Source organism: Electrophorus electricus, chromosome 6, assembly GCF_013358815.1.
Source record: "Electrophorus electricus isolate fEleEle1 chromosome 6, fEleEle1.pri, whole genome shotgun sequence".
NCBI lineage: Eukaryota > Metazoa > Chordata > Actinopteri > Gymnotiformes > Gymnotidae > Electrophorus > Electrophorus electricus.
The window spans coordinates 23,687,294-23,701,689 of NC_049540.1; the positions used below are offsets into that span (position 1 = coordinate 23,687,294).

Here is a 14,396-nt window from a genome sequence, read left to right on the forward strand (position 1 = left end):
ACGGGGCCAACAATACAGCACTGTTAATTTGATATAAATGTAGGGCAGAATTTTCCACTAACAAACTGGAAAAGCTAGAATGGTCTTGTCAAGACAAATTTAGTATGATTTACAAGTAATTTCAAACTGATTTAAATCAAACTGCTGCAAAACATATTTTTATTTACTGTATTCAGTTTTCATCTTAATGTTTCATCTCAACAAAACAGAACAAGATATTGTAACACAAGAATTAGCCACCTGTTCTAACATATCACAGTACAGAGAATTTAATGGCAGAGCAAATTACATGATTTCAATAGCTTTGTCATCAGATACGCTGAAGATTGTTGGTTAATGTAGATGTTGTTCCATAGCCAAGCTGAGTTTCAGAGAGAACAAGCCTGTAAGTTGCTTGTCAACAGTCTTGTTCAGGTCACCAGATGTAGGATAATCCACTTTTGTTTGGGGGCCATGCTAATCACAGTCAACTGGCCACCAAACAGACTGGTGAAGTTTAAAGAGTTGTGTCTAATATCCCTTCCCGTCTTTTTCCTCTGAACCCAAAAAGCCCACTTTTGCTCCAATCCTGACCACAATGAGTCGTTGTGTTAGACTCACACAGTGCCAGACAGTACTGCTCATCTCTCACTGAAGGCCTGACAAAATATTTTGAAACAGAAGCCCCTCAGTTACAGACCTTAATAATCACACAATGAAACTGTGAATTATATCTGCTGGCTGTTGGATCTGACAGTTTCTGGCAATTTGTTCCTCTGAGTAGCTCTAAGGGAGACAGAGAATTTTGTGCTCCTATTTATTCTTGGGTGGGGGGAGAGGGATTCTGTGCATGTGACAATGCACTGTGTTTGTTAATTTGCAAATCATTGAGGAAAAAAAACCTTTCCTTAATTTTATACCTTAATGATTAGACATGAAAGAATGACCTGTACCGGTATGTTTATTGTGAGAGAGCCTGAAACATTCTGCCTCACAAGAGAGTTCAAACCTTGCTGTTGGAACACAAACTTGATTTTAAACATTGCCATCTTTGGCATGAGCATGGTTCCTTCGTTGTTGGGATGGAGGTTTTAAATTCCCTCTAAATAGCATTTGGCCAATTTTGCTATGCATGCTTAGTCTTGGCTCTGGCAGTTTGAACAGCTGGGGGCAGTCATTGGGTATAAATCAAGTGGAGGGGTCAGTTCACTGTATAAGCATGCCCACACAGCCTTGCTGCCCATTGTTAAAGCCTCAGTTTTCTTAGAGAGAAAACATATTGGTTGCACCTTGACATCTGAGTACATACATAGCTTTAGGGTGGAAATATGTTCCATGTTTCACAAATATTTAAGGCTGATTAGCCATTGTGTGTAACAGTTTTCTCTGAGTTATTTAAGGTCAGGTAAAACAACAAAATCAGGTTGCATGGGAATATACAGGGCCGTATATGGATAATGAAGGTGGGTAAACTGTGAATTAGTAAAATCTCTGGCCCTGAGCTTCTGCAGTTCATGGTGTCTCAGAAACCGAAGCACTGCAAATCAATCAGATAGCCTTCTGACTCAAAGGGTGCTAAACTGAGTTAAGGTAATTAAGTCAGAGACATGTTTGCTTTCATAGCTGATTAAGGTGTTACAATATCCCTAGAATTAGAGGGTCATCAAAATACTACCAGTCTATAAAGCATGCTGCTTTATGCCTTCTCCGTTTAATTAGGTTGACCCCAATCATTTCAGCCAATGTTCAGAACCATGCCACAGACATGTGAGCTGCCCATCATAGACACTTTAGTCATCTGTAGGCTTTTCATAATCTCTACTTAGCCAAGCAAAAACACCCAAAATTAAAAGAGCAGCTTATGATGGAAGATGCTAGCATAATTGGCTAGCTATAATAGAAGAATATGTTTGGGCTTCCCTTACCTTTCACTAAAGATAAGAGAATCACTTTGTGTCTCAGATGTCCAGCTAATATCAAAGTTAATTATTAAAATTTAACATTAGTGGTTAAAGGGTGCAGGAGTGAGTGAAAGCAGATTGCTTAGTTTTAGCCATTAAAAACAGGATAATCAACACACAAATTCCATTTGAATGTCATATCAAAACAATTATGATGAATGGGTATTCCATGCCAAGTTAACTAATGTGACAGATTGATGAATGAGAGGTGAAGTGTTTGAGCTGCAATCAGCACTTGCATGCGTACCATCTGACAATAGTTGTAAAGAGTGTAAATGCCTCACTTTTGATCCATAACAGTAAAGTACAACTTCTCTCTGGCTGATTGCAAAGATTATTCCAGATGTGGAAATTCTGCCCCCTCATCCCCCATACTGAGCACACACACCCCAAAGTAGTCCATGGGACAGCATTTCCAGAAACAGTTCCCAAAGAAATAATGCATGCCACCTAATTTCCCAGTTACCGAAAAAATCTTCCTCCAGCAAAATATGATCACTCAAAAAAGTGTAAAAATCTGTTTTCAATGAATGCACAATTTCTTTTTGTTTTCCTTGCAGTAGATGAGGAGAATTATAGGAATAAATCATAACATGCAGTTATTAGTACAAATTTATTTTGTTCCCTTAACCAAAAAAACCTGACTCCTATATCAAAATGATTTATTTGCTTTCATTTAGCTTTATACAAATTAGAGATAAAAAGGCTTTTTATTAATTGTTTAATAGTTAATAGTGTGACCAGGAATAGGGTGCTTTTACTTTTGTTTGCGTGTACCTTAGAATTTGGGAACAGGATACGTTACGAACTAGCTCAAACATCCTCCAAGCAACTACACCTTTGAAGACAAACCTGGAAACAGTTAATCATACTGTTGTACTGCAGTGCCAAGCCAAGAGCACTTCGAAGTAGCTTGGCTTTTTTTTCCCCCGAAGATAGCCATATAATCTAGCAAGAGATTTTCTCAGACATGGAGGCACCTACTACTTTAAACAAAAGTATGATGTGAGATTTAGGCAGACACCACACTCATGCTACCTCTGGATGCAGCAGGAACAGGTCTATCAACAAGCATTACTGTAAGATATGGATGAACATATAGCCAGGTCAGTGTTAACTGTTATTCTATATGATATGGGGCAAAATAAAAACAGACTACACTTTTTACAGTTCTAATAAGATATTCCGTTTGTTTAAAAAAAAAACAAAAAAAAAAACAAACAGAAACAAACGTCTGCCATTAATGTGAAGTGCAACTCTTGCATACACCTAAATGCCGGTGTTAATTCCCACCTTTTGCACCTAATCTTTAGTCTGAAAATTGACAGTCACAAGCCAAGTCCATGAGTTTTTTCAGATATTTTTAAGACCTCCCAAAAGTAAACAACAAATCAATCTTCTTTATACTCCAAGAACAAGGTTCTTGCAAGTTCAATTTCTACATGAAGAAATTTTACATATTTTGATGATGTTTTCCTGATTACATTTTTAGCTTTCTGTACTTTTTTAAAGGCCGTTAACTACCATAGAATGGGGAAAGGTGAAATGTGATCTGCTTCAGGGATATTATTACACTGGCGGAAACAATGAAAGAACAGCAATAGATTTTGATTTCTTTGGTTATTGACAAGAAAATACCTATACATAAACAAATTTGTCCTTTTAAAGTCCTTATTTGCAGAAACATGCAAGAATCCCAAACAATATTTGCATTATATATCATTTAATCTTTGCTGTCAGTATTGTTCAAAAGTAAAACAAAAATTAAGTTTAGGGACTTCTAAGGAGAAAAAAGAGGTTTATGGAGAAAATTGTGGTTTGGCCCCAAAAGCTCAATTTCATGTCTGTGGCACCAGATCAGAGGTTTCATTTTAGGTTTGACACGCACTTCCAGAGGCATGCCATCCCAAGCAGTCAAGTTTTGTTTTAATAAATCAATTCGTCTGAGGTCGACCCAACCACAGTGCCAGAATGTGATGTCATGTCGAAATGTGAACCTTGTTCAAGGAAAACTCTCACCCTTAGCAAGAACAGACAACTAGCATGAACCAAAGAAACAGCAGTGGGGGGAAGCATACTTTCTGAATTGATCATGTCCTGTTTTCCTAAAATGTTCTTAGGATTTACATATGGCAATTAATGAGTCACAAAGGCTTGAGAAGAAGTGAAGATCTCAGCTTGAATAGGGCAGAAAACATCTAAAATATAACAGGTGTTACTACAAAGAGAAGTTTATTATTTAAAACATGGTGTTCTGATGCTAATACCATATAATCCTAATGGTGAAGGACAAAATTCACCAGTGACCAATACACCTGACAAACATCACAGGAACATCTATCAGATATGTACGGTAAGTCCAGCATGGACATACAAGTACAAAAGGGAATATTTTGAGAAATAAAGTTGCATTTGGGGAGCTTGTAACATGAAAAAGTACATCATATATCCAATACAAGGTTACAACCTTTATTTTATCCTAAGAGGCAGTGATGGAAAGGAAATCCTGGTAAGTTCATTTCTTCTGGAAAAATCCAAAGATGGTCGCCTGTTTGGTTGCTTTATTTGCAGCAGCAGGGGCCTTCTTCTGACCTTTCTCTTTTAACTTTTTTTCCTCCTCTCTCTTTCCAAGCGATTGCTTGAGTGAGACTGAATCCTCAGAGGGGTAACTGCTGGCCTTGAAGTCATCTTCACTCTCAGAGTAGGATTCGCTCTCATAGCCTTTCTCAGTCACTGGGTAAACATGAATGAAATACTAAGCTTGTTTGTTTTTTTGAAGACAGACAGACTGATAGTGTTGGATAATGTTCAAGTTGCAGTAGACTTTCCTGCAAAGTACAGCTTTTCCACTACAGTTTTCCTTCTCTACATCGTACTTCCAACTAGTGTCTAGTTCATAAACCAAAAACCTATGCAAAACAAAAAACTGGTAAAATAATTAAACAATTAATTGTATGTATGTCATATTTGGAGACTGCTTCAGTGAAAACACAGAGAAATTGGTATAAGGTACTACATCATATAAGGTAAGATCTCACTATATAAAGATTACACCAGTGCACATGAAGTCTGGGTAGGGAAGGAAAAAAAACCAAACAAAACAAACAAAACAAGACCACACCTCAGATAGCAGTCTCACTCTTAGATTGTGATTCCATGGACATGACTGCATGTTTTGCTGAAGTTAGACATCACCACACTGATCAGAACTGATCATACCCCTTTCTACTGATTCATGATTCAGGTGAGCTGTGATCTTGAAAGTGCATAAAATAAAATGATCCCTACCCATACAGCCTTCATCGTCAAGAAATGTCTTCGACTTCAAAACTCGTCTCCTCTTCCTCCTCTTACCCTCTAAAATCTGCAATATATGAGATATCCATGAACAATTCAGAACAGACATATTCCTTAAATTCTCTCTCAAGGCTATAAACAACTGTGGTTTGAGGATAAGCTGTCAAAACTAATAAACTGTGTAACGGTAAGAAGAAGAAGGAAAAAAAAACCCAAAAAACACTGTAATTACAAAAACACAAATGCACAGGGCTGCTGGGTTTAGCCTGAGCTATAAAGTTGGTTGTTTTAGGGCAGCATCCTTCACTTGTTTGAATTTGCTTTTGTTTACATATGAGCTCATTAAATTATTCACATCAGACCAGTCTCAGGGGTGAAAATGCACATGCGTATGTTATTGTACCATTTCTGAAGATAATATAAATAAGTATTGTTAATTGTATTGTCAACACAACTGGCAAAAGCAACAGAAGGGTGTTTTATTCCTGTGACGGTACCAGTTTCTTACTGATGCTAATAATCCTTACCATTCTATTATAAATATATATTCTGTTTACAAATGTGAATACTTCTCACTTCTTGATGTGAAACAGGCTCTTTCTTCACTTCATTTTCAAGGCTCTGAGTTTGCGGTTCAGGCACCGGTGGAGAATCTGGAATTACTAAGAGAGTGAATGAATGTTGTCAATTAGGATGTGTGCACAGAGAGAACAATAGTGAAATTTCAGTCAATTCCCTCTCTCCCTGCAGGGAGAAATTATTTCTTTGTTTTAATTTCAACACACATGTAATCCTAATGGCTCTTATTTGGACTGACTTGAGAAAAATAGGCAAACTGGAGAAAATTGTTGTTTGCCCACCCTCGTCATCGCTGCTGTCAGGCTGTGGCTGCTTTATTCTGCGTCTCTTCGTCTTCTGACTCTCCCCTTTCTCATCTTCGCTGTCTGACTGCTCAAGTCGCTTTGTTTTACTGTTTACGTGTGGTGGATACATTGAGTGATGATAAATGCAATGTCAGTCATACTATCGATCACAAGAAATTACAGAAATTAAAATGTAACACATGAAAACTCTTTTGAAAACAGTTCAGTGATATTGCTTAGAAGTTTTTTTTTAACTCATTAACTCTAACTTACAACACATTCACATGTTATTTACTGTACTGCCTCTTGAATTTACAGTTACAGTGTTTGGTAGATGCTCTTATTCAGAGCAACTTACATTTATTTTTTTGATAATTTATTTTTATTAAACAGCCCAATTCAGAGAACAAGATTGAAAATCTTACTTCCCAGTGTCTTTGGAGTCACCTTTCACTGCAGAAGACTTTTTCAGTAATTCCTCTTTTATGGATTGCTTGTGCTCAGGTGAAGAGTGAGACTGTGTTTTGCTCACAGCTGACAATGATGTCAGAGCTCCTTCCACTTCCTCTTTGATGTTTTTGTCTGGTTTGTCAGTGGCAGCATTTTCTGTATTAAAAAACGAAAATCAATATAAGTATGAGAACTTGATGACATACTGTTTAAATTTCATGCTAAAAAATACTCACTATCTGCTGGTTTTCCAAAAAACTTGCTCAAAGCATCAGCTTTGGAAGATGGCCTAGTTTTAGCACCTTCAGCCTAAATAAATATTTCATTACACACATTATAATGCATGTTCAAGATGTACAATACATGTTCATATACATTCAATACATTTTAACACAAATTGACACAATAAATTCTACACATTTTCTGAATGTCTGCCATTGAGTTATTTATCAGTTATGTCTGTGTTCATCTGTAGTTTCCCAAATTATTTTCCTTTTAGCGACTCTTCTCTTACCCCTTAGAACACTAACATCAACAAAGAATGTGCAAAAAGCATGGCTCAAAGCACAATTTTTTTGAATATATGGATTTCTATCCAGCTGTTCATGGTAGATAATTTACTAGGCCAACGGACTGATTACAGGAAGGATTATAGTTAATTCTAAAATGAGATACTACCTCATACTTTGTGTTTAAAAAGCATTCATCCATAAGCAATAAGGTCCACAGTATCAGTATTTCAGTTACCCATGGCAACGTATTTGCATTAAAAATAATCAATAATACACACTTACTGGGGATGCATCATCTTTCTGCTCTGTTTTCACCTCTTTGCTGTACTCTTCACTTTTAGGAGTGGCTTTGCTTGAAAACATTCCCATGATGCCCTTAGGCTGTTTGACGCTAATTTTGGAAGCAGCTGCCATGTGGTCATTCAGGCCTGGTTTACTGCCCTCTGTGTCAGGTGCAGCGGCCAAAACCTTTTCCTGAGCTCTCTGTAGCTGTCCAGAGGACACTGGTACAGCAGCAGCACAGCGGATGGCACTATACCTACAGGTATAAAGGATTCTGTTTTATACAGTTACTATAAGTGTACAACTACACTTCTGATTGCCATGCTTTGCAAGTACTGATTAACTTATGGCTTTACCTGGATCTTTTATGCTTATTTATGCAAAACATTCCGATTATGTAATTCACATGTTTTGGAAACAAGACGAGGTATATTTCTGCAAAAACAGCTGAGATAATCTAAGAGACCAATACTCTTGCACATGTACCATTATTGTTCTATATGTAAAAAAGGGAAGAAGAGGATCACTGGCAGATCATAAGTCAAGTGGTTTAAGGCAACTAAAATGATTTTATGTAGGCTGCCCCAAACTGTGGGCCCAAGTATTTAACTACTTCTGAAGAACAGTCTACACGGGTTGTTTAAGATGACTGCAGTCTTGTGGTCTTGATGAACCTAATAAAAGCATAATAAAAACAAACCATTCCTGAATATTTACCTGTTTTAACTGAATCATGCATATTCCAATAGTTAGTTTTACTCAGGACACATGACTGCGATTAGGTGTTGACATTCCATTGTGTTTCATTCAAATGTTTTTCATATTCTGCCTATAACAACACGTATGGTTTTCAGTTCACATACTTGTTGCAGTTTTTCAAATTCTCCTTAACAGCATCATAGTCTGTACTGTAGAGTGGACCGCTATCCTTCAGCTCAGATTTCTGGATACTGTACACATGTATGCTAACAGTCATATCCAGCTTGGATTTTATATCTGTAAAAGTTGGAAAAATGAAAAGAATGCAAAAGAATGTAACTTGGCAGGAAACCCATAAAATAAGATTCAAACATACTCAAGCAACAGTCTAAATGGAACATCAATCTTCACCAATGAAGATGATTAACTGCCATGAGTAAATTTATTTGTATCATGCTAATACCTACTAGTGTTTGAGAAATATTGTAGCAAACTTTGAAATGTAAGAAAACATACCCTCAAGCTTTTCTTCACGCACTACTGACACCTTATGACACTAAAAGGAATGACAAGATCTCTTCAGGTTATGAATGCAACAAATATTTTCATGCATTTTGTCAAAATATAGGTAATAATGACAAACATAACTTAGCCATAATAAACATTATTTATCACCGTCTTTAACCTTACCATGCTACCATTTTCCAAGCACTTCCCAGATACAAGGTAGGTGGCATGCAGAGTAGCTCCAGACTTCTCCTTGCGCCTTTGCTCCAAGTAATGATAAAGCATTCTGCAACAAATCAACAGCAACTTTTTTGACACATCAAGAACAATTACCTTACATTAGAACACTGCTGTCAACAAAGGAAACTTACTGTTTAGCTGTGTTGACATGGACCCCAAGAGTAAGGCTGAGCCATTTATAGGTGACCTGTTTAGACAAAATTAATGCAGTTGACAATGTGACAAAAGTATATGTCTGTTACTTCAGTGATGACAAAACTATATTTGACTATAAAAGTTCAGTATTCTATTATTTACCATGTTTACTCACTTTCAGTTTACATAATTGTCTATTTACGCAATTCACGTAAGCAGTGTCCATGCCAGAGAAACCTTACTGAACATAACTATATATAAATTACGTAAAATAGGGAGGGGTGCACAGCACTAAATAGTTTTAAGTACAGTACAATCTATATCCTTCAGCCGTTTTTATTTGCATTTTAAGGTATGCCGGTGGATACTGATTTCTACATTTGAATATCTCTCAAATAGTCAAAAATAGTCCATTATTCTATGAGAATGTTTCTTGTTGATGACAATTTTTAACGCAATGTCTTCCACAAAACTTTGTTCATTCAGGCTGCTCTTGTAACAAAAGTTGACAACATCGATCTAGCTAACTAATAAACGCAGGTAGGCTACTTTTAATGTGAATATTGGAAGCTAACGAGTCGGAGGAATGCAGAGGCCATATCGTCAACTACAACTGCAGTTAGTTTAAGCGTCTTCACACCGATTTTCACAAGTAAAAATCATAGGTAGCTACGTTAGGTGGCTAAATGGCGGAATTATTGCAAAGTTATAGGAAAACAGTGTGATGAGCATGTGATGAGAATACAAGTTAACACACTTGCTAGGGCGATCTATTCTCTATCAATCTGAATGACATGGACCAACATAATCAATGTTGGCCGGCCTGCCGTCCAGCTAGCTGCTAAATTAGCTCTAGCTAACTAGCTCGCTACACTAGCTGATTAGAGAAATGAGATACCTAGTGTTAGCTAGCTAAAGTAGGAAGTGTGTGCCTTTGCTAGCTAGTTTTTCGAGTTTGCTGCTAATAAATCAAACGTGTTATCAAATAAAAAGCATGTATTCGCTTAATTCTGTAGGTCGAACACTTACAATTTTATTTTGATCGTTAACATATTCGTCAATGTTGTCTAAATAGAGATCATCCATTGTATCGCGACACTGGTTACTGTTTTAACAGGCAACCGAGCTATCCATATGAAACGCGGGAACTTTATTTACTTCCTGTCACGAGTGTATACATGTAGTGAAGAGTTCGGTACGCCAAACGTTAAGATATGTTCTGCAATGTTGCAAGGTGACTACGTGCAATGAAAGCAGAGGTTTCGCAAAATAACGCAAATATCTAACATTATATTAATTTCCAGTAGGAACTAGGTACCGTTGCGCCAAATGAATCTAGAATTTTTTAAAGTTAAAATAATTTTGTGGACCGTAGTTTAATTGAAAGTAATGAAGTAGTCTGTGTTATTCAACATGGGCTAAATAGAGTAGGTTAATGGATTTAGGGTCAGGTTATAGTATTCTGACTAGATGTTCATTAGCAAGCTACATTTGATGATGTAACATGCCTTTCCCAAAAGAATAATTTACAAAATTTGTGTGTGTGTGTGTGTGTGTGTGTGTGTGTGTGTGTGCGCGCGTGTGTGTGTACCAAAATTATCTGAATCATATCTAAAATTTCATCTTGATTTAAATAATACTTTTAGAACAATTTCCATTCTAAGTAATTTAACCAAATCTGACATGTATTAAGAATTACAGAGGTAGTATGACGTACAATAGTACAATACTATGAGGCTAGTACAAATGTCATAACTGGACATTCGTTTTGCAAAATCTGATCATTTGTAAATTCAGCTTTATCCCATATGCCAATTAAGCAATATCACTATATAATTTGGGGGTACCACCCCTTTGCCACCCCATGTCTAAAATCCTGAACAACAGGGAACAGTGTTGCACAATAAGGTAGACCTCTTCCTATAAAATGCCAGTCTTTTTGTCTATGTGAATGTGGTGTTCCTTTGGTACATTCATATACTTCATATCTGAAATGCAAGGTTTCAGTCACTTTCCACATTAAAACAATTGTTTTCATGGTCTCATGGAAAATGTAAAATGAAATGAAAATGGTTACAAGGGATATGGAAGGACTGTGTAAATAATTGTACATTTAAGACAAAATGTTATTGAGGTTGTTTAAAGTTTATTTCTCTGTAAGCGCACAAACACATCCCAACACAAAAACAGATTTTAGATTTCAGATGGGGCACAACTTTTATGAATAGGTTGCAACAAGTTAAGATAATTAATAACTATAATGAAGTTTATGATTCGTATGTAAGAGCACAGTAATGTAGTACAGCTCATATCTAAGGAAACACTATTCTGGGCTTAAAATTGCAAGATTGACAGAGTTGCGGTCCATTAAACAGCTCAAACACGTGGAGGTTATTGAATTCATACCATATTCTTCACTTTGGTAGTTAACTACTGAATTTTTAAATAATATTTGAATTTTCAGCAGTCAAAGGAAATATGACACACAGCATCTGGAAAAAAGCACATGTACATTATTTTTATTTGCAATGTTGTGCATTGTTTGATTTTCAAAGGTTTGATTTTGAGTGTGTGCAGTTACAGAATGCACTCAAAATCAAACATGAAATACTGACGGTGTAAATAGATTTTAACTCACAAAAATTCCTTCCCACAACCTAACGGTCCAAAGTATAGCTCTGAAGGCAGGCATGCTCCTTGTCTACAAACTCCCTTGAGGGCAGCACAGCTCCAAGGGAATGATGCAGCCTCATTCCCTTTACCATGAAGAAAATGCCATATACACAAAATGCAGGCTCATTATTCCTCATTATATTACATTAGCTTACTCTCTATTCACAGTGACCAATACAAACGTTTTACAAATAACAGATAATAAAAGATAACAAATTGAAAAACACACTTACTGTGCAGGGCTAAGACAACCAGTAGGACCAGGACCAGTACACAGTGAGGTTTCATGTTTGGGCTTCGTATTGCAAGATGCCAGTGTTCTGGTCATTTTTATTTTCTACTTATTACTGAGGGAGGTGTAAATCGAATGAAGTTACTACAATTTGGACAATAACTTCAAAATTGTATTATGTAGGTGCATAAATGGCAGTACTGTTTCTTATCACACTGGGTGAAATTAGAAATTGCTTACTGAAAGAGGAATTCATTGCAGACGCTATCATGTGATGTGTGCTGCAGCAAATTATCGTGGTGAAAAGCACATGGTAATCCTGATGGTTTCAATTACCCTACAAGCATTTTCATGATTATCAAAGTTTTGTTATCTGCATCTCAATAGTGGTAACAGTAGAACTATGTATTATTTACATCTATATGGTATAGATTTTATTTTATTGTTGTTTTTGTGCATATGACAAAAAACAAGTCTGTTCTTTTAGATAGTCAGATGACATGAAATTTTACATTTTATGTAGTCATTTAGTGGATGTCTTTGCTCAGTGTGCATCCCAAACCTTATACAACATATTACATTCTATATTATATCTGATTGTAGCATGATTGTAGCATGATGATGGGAAACACTGTATTGTAGTGATCACCTTTAAAGTAGAACAGACTGCAAAATTAATATAGCTCACAAAGAAAAGTGTCCAAAATACAACTTTGTAAACTAATAAACTAATTAAATAACGACAAAAAATGAATAGCACAAAAACCTTTTTTTTTGTCAGACTGTTTCTCATACAGACAATATTCTTATTTATTACTGATTAATTATTAATTATTGCATTAGCTATTTGAGAAAAAAAGAAAGTGGACTAGATCATTCCAATTTCAGTATTTAAATTTTCATTAAAATTGAATATACTCCTCTTTCTTAAATTATAAACATGGGCTCTTGCACATGACATGTATTATAATACAGTGAACAAAAGTACAGCTATGGAAGTTTATTTGCCACTTCATACACTAGGTTTTCTGACATATATATCCTGATAGGTCCTGATAGGTGTCAGGTAACTAAGTAAATATTAAAGTGTATTTATGAAGTTTGCCTTTGTGATGTGTTTCCACTTGTCTTCTATGTATTTGTGCACTATTACAACATTCAGTACATTGTATTTACAAATATGACATTACAATTAACTATACATGCAGATAGGCATTTGTGCAATAATAATCATTATTAAATATTTATTAGAATTACACACAATGCAAAATACAACTATAAACAAGTGTAAACATTCAATATAAGATTCCATATAAGATTCCACATTACTAGTCTTCAGTGTTTAGAGCTAAATTAAAAATAAAACAATGTAATCTTTTAATATGAATAGAAAAGGACCACACTGACAAATTGGAGTTTAATTTCATGAAAGTGCAACTTCATTAATGATATGATCATTTTAGGCTTTTCTGTTTAGGGAAACTAAAAGAGTTATAAGTAACATTAAAAAGTAATCTTTGGACAAAAAGTATTATTTGTGTCCTGATTGGACTTAATTTTATTCCATATATTATGGGATTAACAACAGGGGGAAAAATTAAAAACACAGCTGAGTTAAAGTTTTGTAACATTTGGGGAATATCTAATTTAAATTGTGTGTGTGTAGCATCCAACAGTGATAATGCCATGAAATTTGAGAATGATATCAAATGTGGTACACATGTGCTCATGAACTTATTTTGTTTCAGTTTAGATCGCTTACAGGCTATTATTATCTTTGCATAGGACAAAAACACAAATGACACCAGAATGTTCAGTAAACAAAAAAAAATCCATTTGATTATTATTTCAGAAATGTGTGCATTGCAAGCAAGTGTTTCTAGGTGAAAGCTTCCACAGTACAGTTTATTTACATACTGTCCACATATGGGATTCCTAGCTTCCATTAAAATGATCACTAAAGTGGTGCAGCATGGAAACATCCAAATGAACATTATTAATTTTAATACTGTCACATGGGTCATAACAGTGTGATAATATAGGGGTCTGCATATTGCTAGATACCTATCAAGTGACATTATGCTCAAATTTGTAAATTCTCCTATTCCATAGATGAAAATGGCGTAACTTTGAACAATGCATTCTTGAATTGAGACTAGACTGATTTGCATGGTTAAATCATATAAAACCTTTGGATAAAATGCTACAGTTCCACACAAACCATTAACACACAAATTACACAAAAAAATGTACATGGGTTTATGTAGGGGTTTCTCTATTACAATAATTAGAATCAACATAAAATTGAGAATAACTGTTGTTAAAAAACCAGTAAGGGTAAAAGCAAATATAGTTAACCTGCTCATCCTATCAGACTCATTAAGTGCTGTAAATAAAAGAGTCACTGTAGAGATGTTGTCCATTTTACCTTAAAAATGAGAAGGAAAGAAGAGAAAAGAAGCAGTTAAATAAGCATTTCTTTCATTTTAGAAATACAAACATTATTTTATATATTCTAAAACATATCAACTGTTTAACTAATGGAAGACATATGGTAGCCTACTAT

The 14,396-nt window shown here is 35.5% G+C and overlaps 2 protein-coding genes across 2 annotated transcripts; both read right to left on the bottom strand.

Annotated features, from left to right (window-relative positions):
• Positions 1–142: 142 nt before the first annotated feature.
• pold3 (polymerase (DNA-directed), delta 3, accessory subunit) lies at positions 143–10,055 on the bottom strand. Its single transcript, XM_027004516.2, has 12 exons — positions 9,955–10,055; positions 8,922–8,977; positions 8,734–8,836; positions 8,560–8,599; positions 8,208–8,340; positions 7,345–7,600; positions 6,787–6,859; positions 6,526–6,706; positions 6,098–6,207; positions 5,814–5,899; positions 5,229–5,304; positions 143–4,673 (listed from the first exon to the last, which is right to left on the bottom strand). The coding sequence occupies exons 1-12, from the start codon at positions 10,009–10,011 to the stop codon at positions 4,456–4,458; spliced, it is 1,389 nt and encodes a 462-aa protein (XP_026860317.2). The 5' UTR covers positions 10,012–10,055; the 3' UTR covers positions 143–4,455.
• Positions 10,056–13,284: 3,229 nt separating this feature from the next.
• Positions 13,285–14,253, bottom strand: LOC113574984 (olfactory receptor 142-like). The gene has a single exon (XM_027006243.1). It carries the CDS (start codon positions 14,251–14,253, stop codon positions 13,285–13,287), a length of 969 nt encoding a protein of 322 aa, XP_026862044.1.
• Between the last annotated feature and the right edge of the window lie 143 nt (positions 14,254–14,396).

Excerpts from the sequence above, each read along its gene's own strand:
- pold3 (XM_027004516.2), bottom strand. The coding sequence starts at position 10,011 with ATGGATGATCTCTATTTAGACAACATTGACGAATATGTTAACGATCAA. Across the intron at positions 8,600-8,733 it reads GCTTGGAAAATGGTAGCATG|TGTCATAAGGTGTCAGTAGT; the intron begins GTAAGGTTAAAG and ends CATTCCTTTTAG. Across the intron at positions 5,305-5,813 it reads AGCCTGTTTCACATCAAGAA|ATTTTAGAGGGTAAGAGGAG; the intron begins GTGAGAAGTATT and ends CATATATTGCAG.
- LOC113574984 (XM_027006243.1), bottom strand. The coding sequence starts at position 14,253 with ATGGACAACATCTCTACAGTGACTCTTTTATTTACAGCACTTAATGAG.